At 33.0% G+C, this 16,248-nt stretch overlaps 1 protein-coding gene across 1 annotated transcript in view; it reads left to right on the top strand.

The window, feature by feature from the left end:
- The window catches only part of LOC104912176 (connector enhancer of kinase suppressor of ras 2-like), a 173,218-nt gene that overhangs the window by 86,728 nt on the left and 70,242 nt on the right, over window positions 1-16,248 (top strand). Inside the window, exons 6-8 of the mRNA XM_085230711.1 lie at window positions 2,838-2,957; window positions 7,592-7,651; window positions 10,985-11,053. Of these exons, the coding sequence (XP_085086837.1) occupies window positions 2,838-2,957; window positions 7,592-7,651; window positions 10,985-11,053 (249 nt within the window). The remainder of the gene's footprint in view (window positions 1-2,837; window positions 2,958-7,591; window positions 7,652-10,984; window positions 11,054-16,248) is intronic.

The following is a 16,248-nucleotide window of genomic DNA, read 5'->3' as shown; positions in this document are numbered from 1 at the left end:
ACCCCTGAAACCAGCTTACTACTAGTGGATTGAGCTTCTTCCCAGCCACTTTGATTATTGCCCCTGTAGTTCACATTTCATACTCCAAAATGTTATGCTTTCTTTTATAATCAACCTAAAGAAATACAGATAGACTCTACGCAAAAATGTTAATATTTTTTCACCTAAGATAATGTCTTCACATTCTCTGAATATTGGAGACTCCCAGAAGGTGATGTGATTAACTTCAAAACCAGACCTATCAAGTCTTTTTACACGTTGCTAAGTTGGACGTCTTTCAAATTTAAGCCTTAAGAATCAGTTTTGTTCTGTTACCCATGCCTGTTTATTTTTGCAGGCAAGACCAGATGCTTCATCCCACTCTCCCCAGCTACAATTAATTATGAATACTTATTTATTTTTCTCGGGTTGTTTTAGAAGCTTTACAATACTATGAGATCGTACACTCTTCATAGTGTAATACTCTTGCTAAGATTGCTTGCACGGAATGCTGTCAGTCCATCGCTTATTTGCATTTTTAACTTCCCTGGTTGTCACTGACCCAGAACACTGTAAAAGCCTCCAGCACTCAACAAATCTAATGGTTGAAGGGAAATGGAAGAATATCATGCAAAGTTATTGATTGAATATTGGTCTTTAAGTACTAATACTTTATATTTTCGTGCACAAAAAGCTTGTACTCATAGTGAGATAGAGTTAAAATGTATGGTTTGGGGGAAATCTCGAAGGATTTACAAGTTTAGATAAGCTTTTGACAAGCTCTTACCAAGTGCCTGACATTTTTTTTAAAGCCTTTTACACATACTCTGCTTCCAGCAGGGATTAAAATATATCATAAAACATTGATGTGCTGTTAAATTCAGAAAGCATGCAGTGACTTTTAGGAAGAAAAGCTCTCTATTGCAAACCTGATTCTAAAAAGAACTAAAAGCACCTGAAATCTTCTGGGATTTGGAGAATGTATATATACATATATACAAACATCTTTTAACTCCTGACTTGTGATTCTAACTGTGTACATCTTCTGAAACTCCATCTTTGTCAGGAATGTTACTTTTGACTTTGCTACCTCTTCTCAGTAGAAGCTTGAGAACATAGAAGAGGGGAAAGTTTCAGTTTTATACTTTCCATTTTTGAACTAATATACAGGACTTTAGAACTTTCAATTTTTTTATGACAAAAGTATGTTAGCAAATGTTAATGCATTTTCTCATATTAATAGTGCTAGATCAAATGATATTTCCAGTCCCTGTGTTATTCATAAATTCTCCTCAGTTGTTCCCATCAATACTGCTTCAGCCTTTGCATTATGTATAACTAGTGTCAGGTGTCTCTTGTGCGTGCTGAACTACATTTACAGTAAAGTAATATTTAAAATTATTCCAATATATTATTTTTGAGTATTTTCCCAGCATAGATTTTAAATAACTTTGTGAAGATCTTAAGACTCATAAGATTAAATTTGAGTGAAAACTTGTTTAGTGTTTATTTAATTCTAAAGCTTCTTTACTGAGAAAGTATTTACATGTGATAACTGTTAAATTATAAACCACATGCAAGTAGACTGTGGATTTAATCTGCATTTAATCTGTATGTATGTTCTTAAGAAGATGGGAAAGCACGAGAGTGCTTTATTTGGAAATAAAAATATTATTTTGTTATGACAGTAGTTCAAAAACAGGCTGAAAGCATTTGCACGCAACGAGGGTCAGCCAGCAGGTTATATGTAGAACAGCAGTAAAATACATTATTTGAGCCAGCCAGTTTCCCTATCTACAAAACCTGAAGTTTTGTTTATGGGTCCTGGCCCAGAGCTTAAACTGCTGGAAATATTCCTGTTATTTTGCTGACCTTTTGACGCAGTCATGCATACCTGAATGTGATGCTTTGCTTCTTGCATCTGGTCCAAAATACAAATGCCACATCCAGTACTCCAGTGCTGTACTTACATTTCCAGATGAGTAACCATACAGTGAATGGGAATGTAATCTATAAATTCAGTCAGTTAATTTTATTCCTCGTGACAACTTTATTTATTTAACTTCTATGTATAGTGTCAAATGATATATTAGAAATCCTCATGCTTTTGCAAATGACTGAAACAAAACTTCCCGTAAGGGATTTCACTACCATTTTCTATAATTAGGGAAAATGAGAGTGTAATCCCTGAAGGAAAATAGATGCATACAGTAATTTTGACTGGAAGACCACTCTGGAATTCATCTAAATGTATGCCTTCAGACTAGATTCAAATATTTGGGGGCATATTTTTTTTGAAAAAATACTTTAAACTTGGTCTTTACACATTAAGATTCTCTGAGAGTCCAGATCAACTCCTTTCTAATCCACAGACTTAAAGTTTGGCTTCAATTAATAGATTTAATTTGTCACTATCACCTCCTTTGAAATATGGTTCCTATTTTGAAGGTATCTGTGGATTCACACAATTCACAACTGGATTTTGCATGCTTCATAAAATAAAATTTCCATTTTATTTATTATGGTACCTTATAATAGATCAGATTAAGTTCATCGAGCATTTTTATACAGTTGGATATTTTTGATGTATGGATGTTCTCAGTACACAGCATAACCTTTTGTTCAAAAGTACTGTACAGGCATGTATATTTTGTTGACACAGATTTTTTTTGTTACTTTAAGCTCGTGTTCTTAGCTTCCCTATACAACACAACTTCAGTTCTTAACAACCTCTAGTTTTTACAAGAGAAATAAATGATCTGTTTATTCTCAGATTGTTCTCAGACCTAAGAACTTTGCCAGTAGTTTCAGATGAATACAAGAAATTATATTTTTCTTTGCTTTATTTTTCTTTGTAGTGTAAAACCTTGTCTGGAATTTGTGACCACATCATTTCACTCTCATCTGATTCTCTGGTGTCACAGTCAGCACATCTAGAGGTAGTTCATCTCACCAGCATTATGCCCAGTGAAGGTTTGGTAAGTACCAAAACAATTTAAATATTAGAGTACAAGCTTTGTATCTTTATTTTATAAAAATAAAGTTCCAGAAAACAAAACGTGTTTTCATTCATATCCTACTACTATATTTATTTAATTTCTTCTGGTAAGTTGAATATGATTTCTGAAAGTAGTTTAATTAACATTTATGCAAATAAAAGGATTGTAGTCAGTTTTATTGTCAGTTTTATCTAGGTCTTGATGTGCAACTAGTAAACATATGAGCATCTTAAAATTAGTTAATAGTCTTTTGATAACCATATTACAGCTTTTGAGATGTACTAAAATAGTTAATTTTATTTGTATATGTACGTGTTTGAGGATTCATTGTGATTGGTTAATGTGGTTTGAAAATGATTAGTGGAAGGTATGTTTCTTTTGCATTAAAATAGTTAAATGCCTCCCTTACAATATGGTTAAAATAAAACTTTGATAAATATCATTCCAGAAACAAAATACATCCCTTATACTCATAAACTGTTGTTCACTGAGCAGGCCAGATAGGTGTCTTCTGAATATCCCTGTTGCTTTGCATTATTGATTGCTCATACAATTAAAATTCTCCCAGATTTCACAGTGTAACAATTATTTTGCTACCATTTCTTAGTATTATTATACTCTTACACTTAGGCAAGAAATTTTTGTGAGATTTTTGTGTCAATAGGTAAATATTTCTGTATCTTTTTCCTAGTTCCCCAGTTCACAGTTATTGTGGTATCAGTAGGCTGTAGGAGGGATAGGAAAAGTGCTTGGGGTCTTAAGATCCTACTAAATTGCCAGATTAAGACATGTCCTATTGTCGCTAACATTGCATTATGTTTCTTCTTTGTAATTGAGTGTTTGTTTTAATTTCTATTAGTTGAGATATTCTGTATTATTTCAGAATCTTACTCTTTATTCTATACTGAACAGCAATGAACTTCATGTGCAAATTCTGTCAAAGTTACAAGAGCGAAATTAATGAGGTGTACATCCTGATTTGAGACTGCTTTAATACCATAAGTAATTTTTGTATGATTGGATACATTTAATTTAGTGTTGGATAGATACAGTTTAAAAAAACCACTACAGCACAATAAAATACTTTTTACTTCAAGTTTTTGGCATCATACACACTTTTACAAGATGTAATCCTGAAGACAGACAGATACTATTTGCTGTGCTGCGTCCCTAATGACCAAATCTCCTGTCTTTTTGGCTTAGTTTCTTCTCTCGTCCAACTAATGAGTTAATTCAGGGATATCCAAGAAATGCCAAGTCAGTATCACTTACAGCTTGTCTAGTATATATACTGTAACCCTGTTGATGCTTTTGACCTGCCTTAAGGCTGATACAATCCTGCTCACTAGCAATCTGGATCTCTGTATAACTTTCCCTTCTATCCAGAAATGTTCAGCTGGCTTCTTGGATGTGAATGGTGTACTCTCGAAGCAACTTATTGTAAAGTCTCAGGGTTTGATTTAATCCTTTACAACATGGTTACCAAAATGAGGCTGGTTGGCTGTATTGTCATGGCCTGTCACACAGCCTGTAGTTTCCTCCATACTGCCTTCTTTTCCAGTGGAACATCAAGCAGACAGAGCCTGTGCTGTGCCCATGCAGTAGTCTGGGCTCCATCACTAGGTGGAAGCGCTGTGGTGTGCATACTTAACCATCTGCAGTGTACCAATACTTTTACAGCTAACACAACTGCAGTCAGTGGGTACTGCTGACAGAGGACATGAGATAAGTATTGCAATCAAATTTGCCCGTTTAAAATTTTTTTTAGATGAAGTGAAATCACTGTGAATGACTGAGTTTTCTGTGCCTAATTGTGAAGGCTCTATAACGTGGTAGGTTGGAAAGTTCTTTATAATCAATTTTGCTGACACCGTGTTCTGCATAGGAAAAAAATATGAAAAAGGACTATAAATGGGAATAAAAGAAAAATCATGTGAACAGTAAAACATTAATCAGAATCAAATATAGAACAGAGTAATGAATTACAAATGGCTTTCTCATGATTGTATAGCAGTTTTTTCCACAGGATCTCTACTCCATTCAAGAGAAAAATGAATGCTATTCACTGAATGGAAAGTATTCAGAGTTCCATTTTTATCCTTATCATTCAGTGTAGGTTTGATGTATATTTACCACATTTCATCTAAGCTCTGCATTCCCTTCAGTTACCAATTTCGTCATGATAATTTTTTTTATGTGGCCTTACTGGATGCTTCACAGACATCAATTAATTTATCCTCAAAACATACCTGTGAAAGTGATATTGTAATTTCAGTTTTATAGGAAAGAATCTCATATAGAAAGCAATTTGGGGCAAAATCACCAAAAATCTATTTTTTGGAGACTCAATGGGAAGTGCTTACCATATGATTATTCAGGAGGCTTGTTACTTTTATAGACTAATTAAAAATACAACCTCTCTTGATTTTAAGCGTAGCTAAGATTTTATGAGCTACTGAGATCTGTAGCTTCAGCTTCGTACACGGTTGGCACCTAGAAAAGGAATGTTTGTTACTTTTGGTGAAATATCTGTTGTAAACAGATAGCTCAGATTTGTATAAGAATTCAGTTACCAAAAATAAAATTCATTTGTATTAATTGTGAGTTTTTTCTTGCAAAACTTCATTTGTGAAGCAGTTTTTATTATACATTTTCTAATTTCTTAGCAAATGAACCTGACATCCTATAGACATGGCATAAACTTACATATAAACTGAATTAATCTCCAGGTTTAAATAAATACTGTATCCTTAAAGCATTTTCAAAGGTTTGTTTCATATGAAAATGTACCTTCATTGATAATATTTTCTAAATTTCTGTACATGTTATTATGAGCTCAAAAGTCTTTTTTTAATTATTATTCTAAAATGTCTTTTTCAGTCTTCTTTATTTAAAAATAGCCTCATCTCAAGCATTCCCTTGAAGACACTCTTTTCTGATAGGGCAATGGCTGTTTGTTTGACAAAATACTTTGCACGTTAGAAAGATACTGTGGCAAATACCGAAAGTCTCTCCATATATTCTCTATTACAATTTGAGGTAACTTTCAACATTACTTAACAGTCTTCCCTGAACTGTAATAGTAGGCATGTTAATACAGTTTACGTCTGAATTTGTCAGCTCTGACTGTATTAAAGCAAAGAGAACATGCATGCATGTTTATGAAATGAAATAAAAACACTGACTGCATGATCTAATGAAATGACCTTATAAAATTAATAAACACAAAAGTTAACAGTAAGGCAGTGTTTTAAGAGAACAAGTAGTCACAGCATTATCTAAACTGGTAATTCATAAGCAGTAAAGTTAAGCTGTATAACCAATTTTAGCTAGCTTTTATTTTTAAGATTTAAATAAAGTTAAACTTATCTGAAAATGGATTAGTTAATATTAAGGTAGAAGCAACATTTTGCCATAATGAAAGGTCACAACAGATTCTGTTGGAGCAGGTTTCTCAGAGTTTCATACAGTCAAGTTTTGATCATCTCCAAGGTCAGCTATTTCACAGCCTCTCTAGACAACCAGTTCCAGTGTTGCATCAAAAAAAAAAAAAAAAAAGAAAAAAAGTAAAAAGAAAATAAAATTGTTTTTCTGCCAAGTTCCAACTTATTTCTCATCCTTCCATCTCTTTCAAAAAGAGTTTGGCTCTGACTTCTCTGCAGCCTTACAATTTATGTAGTTGTAGAGAGCAAGACAATCTTGCCTTTGTAGAATTTTACTATTTTTATAGGTTAGCAACTAGCCTGCAGATCTTCATTAACTTTCAGGAATCTTGAAATCAGTTGCTGAACAAAATGTTCTTTCTCATTTGCTGGAGGCTCTTGCATTTCGACAATGCAAGGTGATGCAGAATTATTGAAAGGATAATGAATCGGAAGTACAGTGTATCAATTAGATTAATTAGATTTCAAAATTTGATGTATAACCACAAAAGACAGAGAGATGTGAAGCTATGACCTTACTCATTATAGGTAAGAATGCAAGCAATTGCGTCTCACTGACATTTAAGGCTCTGTGTACGTGTGTGTGCATGCATGTACAGATAGATAGATACCTACTTAGGTTGTCTCTCTGTATCTCATCAATCATCTCCTTGAAGCAGAATTCTTGCTGGACTAATTACAAAACTCCTGTTAGCTCACCATGCTCATTTTTTCTACATAAATTGGCAATGTGAGCAGTGGCTCATGTATTTTCTAAGTTAGATTGTTTCCTTTTTATTGAACCAGTAACTCTCTGAAAGGAGGGCATATAATTTTAAAGACTATTTGTGTTCATTGTTTGAATTTTGATCCTTCTTTTATGGTACTAGTAATAAAGAGACGTTATGTTAAATGTTTCAAATACTGACTTGTATCAAGCTTTTATGCTAAAACTTGGGCTTGGCGCTGAATTCTATCCCAAAACTTCTTTCAAACTTAAAAATGCATACTGTTTATAACAGGCAATGATACATATGTGTTTTAACTGCAAATGTTATTCACACACGATTTATTCCAGACATCTGAAATGTTATCATTTTTAAACTGAAACAGACATATATACTTATTGTATTATCACGCAAAAAATATTTGTTTCTTACAAGTATTAATTACCTTTTTGCCTCTTTTCAGGGGATGTATATCAAATCAACATATGATGGGCTGCATGTAATCACAGGAACAACTGAAAATGTAAGACTTGCTTAGCCTAAAAGACTTCTGTTGTGCATGCAAGTATCTTCTATATATCTGCAGTGTATTTTTTTATATCAAAACTTGCTGTAATCCAAGGTACTTCGTATCAATAGTGTTTTATTTATTTATTTATTTTACACATACTATGTCACCATCTTAAAAATTTGAAAATATTGGAAATAGATGTAGAAAAGTATCTGTGATGAAGTAACTAATCATAAAAGACAAAAATATTGAACTTCTGTGCACAGTGGTTCTGTGCAGTGATAAGCACATTGCAGCACATAAATCAGCATGACTGTTATTCTCGTCATACAATTCATTTTATCTGTGAAGTAGTTTCTTGTTACTTAACTTGCAATTCATAATTACAAATTTGAAAAAATAATTTTAATTCAACTTCTGCAATATAATTTTTATGACAGACTTCATAATAGCACCCACCACTTCTGTTTTCCACATAGTCCATGTTTTAGTCACAAAGATTTTATTCAGCCTTGGATCTGTTTAAAAGTGAAAAATTCACTTATTCCACAAATAAAAGTGGATAAATTAGAAACTGAAATTTCATAAAACTGATATTGAAACTAAGTAATGCTAACACCCAAGGAACATGAAATTTGCATTGTGCAGCTCACCATGTGGGTCCAAAATATCACATACCATGTGATATTGATATTTTGTTTTCCTTGTTTTGTATAAATCAATATGGTTTTTTTCACTCATTTTTTTGAGATATTAGAGATCCAGGGAAAGCCTGATGATTTATTTATCACAATTTATGATAAATGAAATGTAAATTAAACTTAAAATTTGTTCACTTATACTAACACCTTTGATAGTATTTAAAAGTCGTAAGTATTTGTAAATATAGACATAAAAATTATATATTGACTCCTGAAACTGATGAACAAACCCTGTTGATTACGTTGCAACCACAGAATGAATAACACATGCTCTAATCAATATAGTTGTTTGTTGTAATTTTAATTAATTTACATAGAAATCTGAAGCAGTTTGTAGGAAAAACATATACTTATTACTGATATTCATGGGAGGAGATAAGAAATTAACCAGCCATTAAAACCCTAAACCTTTTTTTTGTCTTGTCTGTGTAAGGTCTTTATGATAAGAAAGCACTAAGAAGTTGTTTGGTTGTTTTTTTGTTTTATTTTTCTTACAGTGTAATCACGTGTGCAGTTAAACCAGTTTCAAAGACATGAAATTTCTGGCATTTCAGCAAATTGATTTTTCATTCCTTTTGAAGGGATAATTGACCTCAGAACCAGTGTTTAATTTTAAAAGATAATAATTAGCTCAGCCTTGTCAAAGTCAGGAAAGGAGCTTAAAAAAAAAAAAAGCCTCTGCTTTTTCAACTAATGTCAAATGGAGTTAAATGCATTATGAATACTAGATGTTTGCTTTCATTTCCTGCTTACCTTTCTTTCACAGGTTAAAGCAATCAAATTTGTGTTCCCATTTAATTCTAGACATGGAAATAGATTATCCTTCTGTTATAAGTTTAGTTCTGTATCAAGAGCACTCTGCCAAAATTCTATGTTTCCACTAAAAAGATAAATTGATGCTGGAGCCAGGCAGTTTCTGGTTAAAAAATATATAGGCAAAATCCTTTTTGTTTTGGTGTGACTAAGATGTCAGGAGATGATAGCAGGCTGTAATTGCCAGGCAGTTTAGCTGAAGGGCTGAACTCCTGCTACACAAGATAGAGAAACCCCTGTGAAAGAACAAGCAGAGATCAAGCAGGTGAGTGGTTAGCAACAGCTCATGAAAGGAGGCTGGAGGTGAAAGCTGTGCTTGGAATAGTATCTATAACATTTTGAATCAGTGTCAAATATTGGCTATTTGCCCTACTGGCTTGTTATTTATTACTTATTGAATAATTAATGATGTTTCCTACTACTTCCTAGCAATTGTGTAGACTGCAAAATGATTCATCAGCAGGTGGTCACTACCAGAGAGCGTTTGATTGTCACTGAGTTGTGTTTATGTGACACAGTTTTGGCAGTAGGGGTTGCAGGGCAGTCCTGTGAGAAGAGTCTGGAAGCTGCTCTGTCAGATACGAGCCAATTCCACACAGCTCCAAAAGTCACTGGCCATAGCTGAGCTGTGCCTCTTTACTTACATGTTTAAGAAAGCTTGGTTTTCCCATGGTGGTAATTGGTGAGTGATCTCCCTGCTCTGATCTAAACCCCTGAGCTTCTTAGTTGTATTTTCTCCCCATTCTGCTGAGGAAGTGGAGTGAGCAAGCACCCGTGTGATGCTTGCCTACCTATCAAGGTTAAAAGATAATCTCTAGTATTTTGTTTAGAAGCAATTGTAGTCATTTTCTATCTAGTGGCTGTTTGGGTTTTTGTTATGTTGTTTCCTATTGCCCTTATTACTTCTATTTATTTATAATATTCATCCACATAGTGGATAGAAATGATAACTGTGATTTGTGGTTGGAGTAGACTGCCCAACAGAACAGCTGCTGCCAATTTTCCGGAAGTTTTGACTGGTCAGCGAGGTCATGTTTATAAGCCTCTTCAAGTCACCCTTAGTGCAAGTAGATCTTTTCTTCTTTTGTGTATATTGACACATGCTGTTGACCATGTTCATGTGGCTTGCAGTGAAATTTAATCTATTTTAATACAATCAAAAGAAGCTATATTTAGTGTAAGGAAGTTTTTCAAGTCAGATCTGAAATTATGGGAGTGGAATAATATTATATATACTGAAGAGCTAGACTGTCAAGGACTTTATCCATTTGTAATTACCATTTTGTGTTCATTTGGTTAATCTAGTAATGTCTTGAAAGTGATGGAGCTGTAGCATATTTGCCGAGTATTTGCAGTGGACTTAAGCAGAAAACCTGTTCTATGAAAGTCTGTATTAGGCCTGCTTTTCTGTTATGTGTATGTTTTTTTCAGCCCTGTCTCTGGATGTGCCGTAGTTCAGTATTTGTTGGCTTAACAGTTTTACTGCTATGTGATGTAAATTCACCCAGTGAATTCCCAGCAAGATTGTAACAGCTCATGGCCTGATACTCTGCTCCGAGAGGTAAAGAAGCTGAAGTAGTTCAAACAGTCAGAAAGGCTGTTCATCACCTTGGGAAGTAGGATTTGAGATTACTTCATCACTTAATTGCCATCTGTTACAGACATCCTTACAGATACATTTTTTAATAAATATGATAAGGTATTGTTTGATAATAATACTTCTCTGGGCAGAGCTTTCTTGCCTCTTTCCCCATTCACGGTTTTCATCCGTGCTCTTCCCTCATGCTCCTCCACCTCAAATATAAAGTTAATTGTTATCTCCTGTCCTTAGTCTCCTGCTGACCAGTGTAAGAAAATCCATGCTGGCGATGAGGTGATTCAAGTCAATCATCAAACTGTGGTAAGTACTCTGGAGGTTCTGCTGTGCAGGTTTTGCCTATTCCCACTGCTAAAAGTATAATAACTCTTACTAGGAAACTTTGCCAACGTAGATCAATCTTCTTGCTTTTTAAAATATCATAATCATTGCTTGCACTTTAAAAAAGGCAGAAATTATCATTAACTAACCTGCAAGAATGATCTCCACACAGTGGAGACTAAATATTTCTTTTCCCCTTTTTCTTTTCTGTTTCCCAAAACATTTATTCAATACTTCATTAACTTTTTAATTCAAATGTCACATCTTCATTCCCTCTAAAATAAAAATACAGCAACACTTTATATTGATTTATAACCAGTTATGATGATTCCTATTTTCCTTTTACCTTATTCCCAAGCTGAAAGAAGAGAAATGTCTTTCTGATGCGTCAGTGTTCAGTTTATATCATGTGAAGCATTTAGCACTGCCCTTTGAAGAGGCTTATTTTACATTTACATTCCTGGGTTTTTAGAGTTTTCAAGATTCTTAGAATATTATTTCAAATATATATATCCAATGAAACCCACAGTCTCCGATATCGTGATTGTTTTCCATAGGGACTGTACTTAAATCATTGTAAGATGGAAATTTCTTTAATGCTGTGCTACTCTGTCAAGTAGAAATCCTGTTTTTTTTAAAAAAAAATCATTCTGAAAATGATTAATATACTCATTTTGTATTACCATTAGTGAAAATACTTTCCTGATTAGAGAAAGTAGAGATTTCTTCAAATGGGTTCTAATCCTGTAAAAGAATATTGGCATAATCTCATCTAATTTTGACTAAACAAGGTCAATGTATTTCCTGGATAAATTCATATTTGTTCATTCACCGGGATAATTTGATTTTTCACAACATCCAGTGACATTCCCATAACCTGTAATGAGTTGTTCCAGTAGTTAATTATTCTCACTGTCTCACTGCCGAGTGGGGTGTCATTTTATTTGTATTATACTTCCAGTCCTTTGATCTTGATACATTTCTATCTATTTTACTGGAGATCCCATTTCCCATGTAGATGTTCTCAGGATATAATCCAATTACCTCTTCACTTTTTTTTTTTTTTTTTAATAACCTAAATAATTTGAGCACTTTCAATTTTTCATCATAATGCATTACTCACTTTGTTTAAAGTCCCAGCTGTAATACTTTGCATATTTAACACTGAGTTACTGCTCTGCAGGAAAAACATATTCATAGACCAGGCAATACACCTCTGCTAAAATAGTACAAATGAGACTATTTTACTGTAACCACTACTAACTTGCTGTTTGCAATTTTTTAAAGGCTACTGTTCATTTTTTTTTTTTTCATTCACAGGCAAAAATAAAAGAACACCTGGATTTATTCCCTATAAAATAAAAACTGTAATTTCAATTTAAATTCGTCTTTTTCCATCAAGGGTCCATTTGTAGAGAGGAATCACTAACCATTTTGCAACTGTGAGAGAAGTAAGCTTTTAAATAGGTTTAAGATGTAGAGTGGAAAATAGTTATACTGTCCCTACATTCCAGTGGAGTCAGCACAGATAACAGCACTTCTAATCCTGGAAGCATTTCTCTGGGGTTGTAAAGCTATAGCAGAGGATTAAGCATGCTGACAATGTCAGTGCATTGAATTGCTGTATGTGTGGAGTTAAATATTTTGGGATTGGTGTGACTGGAATATTTTGGCTGTATGTCTTCAAAAAAATTCTTCTGACTTAAAATTTGTATAATCATTTTATATAAAGCATATCTGAATTAAATAAGAAATATCTGATTGCTAAAGATAGGTATATTAATATACTTTTTTTCCTGAAATCAGTTATATTAACAAATGTATTAACCACATTAGCAAAATAATACAACTTGCTTTATTTTTCAAATGGTTTTTCAGTGTAGATGAAAATTTAATAAGTTCAAAAAGTATCAAAGCAAAACTGCTTACAAGTTATGTAATGCAACAGTTGAGTAAGAAATAAAAGATTTACCACGTGGAATTTGTTCTAACCAAAGAACACTGTTATACAATTACGAAGATCAAAGAAAAAATAATAGTACTTTAGGCAAGAAATTAATTAAATCAGTCGACTCACCACTTGCTGTTAAGATCACTTAATCATTATCCAATTTCCTTATTTGCTTTTCTGCTTATCCTTGCGTATAAGATTTTAATAAAACAGCACAAGAAACTTGAAAAAATAAATTACAGATTCTAAAATACATTAACTCTTTTTTATCTTGTCAGTAACACCAGGCCTTAATTTTGCCAGTATCTTGAGAATTTCTATTTTCCTTTTTTTATAAAATTAAACATGAGTCATTTATATGTCACTGTACTTTTTTATAAAAATTATAATTACACCTTAAGTTGCTTGAAATATATCTATTCTGCTGCTTAGCTGAAATAAAAGGAAGGTAAATTTCATTTTGTCTTAACTTTCTTTAAAGTTTTTTAATAGATGGGAATTGATTCTTTAATCAAAAGATTAGGACGGTCATGCAGTGAAAATAGGATAAAATTAATACTCAGAAATACTCATTTATTTCCATTTTCCATAACATGAATAATATAAAATGTAGGACAATTAGAAAGCCAGTCATATACCTATTCAGAATGGAAGCAAAGTTGATAAATTAAGGCCGAATAATCTGCATCTAGGTTTGCTAAAGACAATGACACTTCAATTGCAAGTTCCTGAGCACAGGTTTTTAGTGAATTTTCTGCTTTAGGATAACTTTCCGTGTTGTGGAAATGTAAAGAAGAAAACTTATTACAGAGGATTTACAGAGAAAAGGATAATTAAAGACACGTAGAAAAGGGCATGTTAGATGAAATACAATATACATTTATGAAGAATAAAAGATTAATGTTCTACTTTTCATCATTTTTCAGACAACAGAAATCTTACGGATTGAAACAAATATTGATCTAACTATCTGACCATCTGTAAAATATTTGATATGCTTTTGTACACTAAAGTATTAGATTAACTAGGGAAAACTGAGTTTTCAGAAAACTGACAACTTCTTTTGAAATTAGAATTTGAAGGTCATTTAATAGGACAGAGAGCAATAATAATGCTTTTAGTAACTCATGTTGAAAGCTAAATGTTACTCAGGAGCAGCTGGCGAGAATCCAGAAGTCAGAATGTAGTAATTAATCCCAAATCGACTCATCGCCACGGAGGTGATGTGACTGAAAATGGCAAAGATGAACTCGGAATTAATCAGGAACACGTTTCCAGGGGAAATAGAGTTTTAATGCCATTGTCTTGACATTGGTAATATCTTGTCTGAAATACTGTTCAGGTCATTTGCAGTCATCAAAGGTGAATTTACATATGAACATTTAAAAATGTAATGGAGGCAAAGGAAATGTATTGTCTGTCTCAGATGGAGGGATTCTCTAATTTAAATTTTTTAAGGACTTTAATTTGGTTAACCCAGCCAGCTAGGTCTGAGAGAAAATAGAACTTAACAGGTAGAGGCTATACAGGCCAGGAAAGTAAAAGAACAGTTTAAGGCAAAAAATAATGTTGTAGAAGAGCAAACATTCATATAAACATCTATAATGGGAACAAATGGATGTAGTAGCTGGAAAGGCTCTTTCTATTCCAAGCTTTGCTTTGTTGTGTTTGTTACAGGTGTTTGGTACATTATCTCTAAATAGCTGTTATTATTAGGTAATGTTGATGCATTTTCATACTTGATAAGGCTATTCTCTGGAGTGAAGGATGCTACATAAATACATGATCAGCAGCCTAATGCCCTTTCATACCACTCGTTGTCTGTCAATTAGCATACTTTGATAATAGCAAGAAAACATGAACGCTGTTTGGATGTATAAAATGCCCAAATTCCTATTGCTATAGATTGCATTCTGAATCTCTTTCACAGAAATTTGGATCTTTTAAATGAGAAGGAACAAAATTAAGATCTCTGCAACAGTTTGGTAAATTTCAGCACTAACTTATTGATGTTAAAGTATTTATTGAATTAATATTGCAGATGTATGTGTATTGAATTGCAAATTTGAGTGTTAATGAAAGTTCACTGTGGATGGAGGTATGTCTGTAAATGTAGCACCAGTTTGTTCTATTTATGTTTGATTTACAATTTCTACCCCCAGAATAAGTCATTTGGTTTGTAAAGAAATGTCCACATATAACTCTAAGAATTCTGCCTTTCATTGTTTCTCTTTTACTTAATGAAAATCACTCTGTAAGATAAAGGAAGAATGTTTATAATTCCACCATCAATTATTGTTAGTAACAGTTAAGAAATAAATGAGGAGAGCAAATCAGCAACCAGTGTTAGTGAAGAGCTTCCATTTAGTGACAAAAAGTAGTCTCATGATCTTGCAGCCTAATAACAATTTCTGATATCCATATTAATAAAACTGCTTCCCTTGATTAGTCCCCTAGCCCAGGCAGTATTGTAAGGCAAAGTGAATTATATATTTAAAATACAAAAAGATGTCTTTTTCCTTAACAAAAAATTGAGTTTACACAGTCTTTTTATTTATTTACATATTTATTTTTAATGAAAATATGAAGAAAGGTCATGCTGTTAAGATTTAAGTAAATATCCAGATGGGTTTGCTTATGTATTCAAAGAGCCTTGAGGGGAAACATCTGTCCTGGTTCATGTTGGGGTTAGATCCTACTGGAGTCAAAACAAAATTACTTGTTTGCAGGTGGTGTGCAATGTCATGTGTTCTAAATATTTCATAAATGTTATTCTGTACAATTGGTTTCCTGATCAAATGCATAGCAAGGCAAGTCTTAAATTCCCTTTTAATTAATCTATGCAGCTTGTCAAATGATACCATTAATACACACAACTCACAAATGGATGAAGGTTTAATCTACCTTCTTTCTGTGAGATACCTTATGTATTTTTGTATTCCTTGTAAGTTTTCAATGTTTTTAGAGTCTCAATCGATGTATAAGTTTTGATAAAGTAGTAAAGGATCTGAGGAAACACACTTATGCTTTATCCTTAGAATTTTCTGGAAAAGCAGAGAAAAGAATATAGGTATTCTATTGATAAATACTTCTAGTACCACTCTCTGAGTTTTCAAAGAAATCAATATGGAGTTAAATAACTCTTGTGTTGCCTTAACTACTGGAATCCTCTGATAAGCATCATTGTGTTCAACAGTCCAGTTGTTTCTTCAGTTTCTTTTAATAG

This window comes from Meleagris gallopavo, chromosome 9 (assembly GCF_905368555.1).
Source record: "Meleagris gallopavo chromosome 9, MGAL_WU_HG_1.1, whole genome shotgun sequence".
NCBI classification, from domain to species: domain Eukaryota; kingdom Metazoa; phylum Chordata; class Aves; order Galliformes; family Phasianidae; genus Meleagris; species Meleagris gallopavo.
Note: the sequence above shows the minus strand (reverse complement) of the source record. Positions and strands in the feature narration are given on the sequence as shown.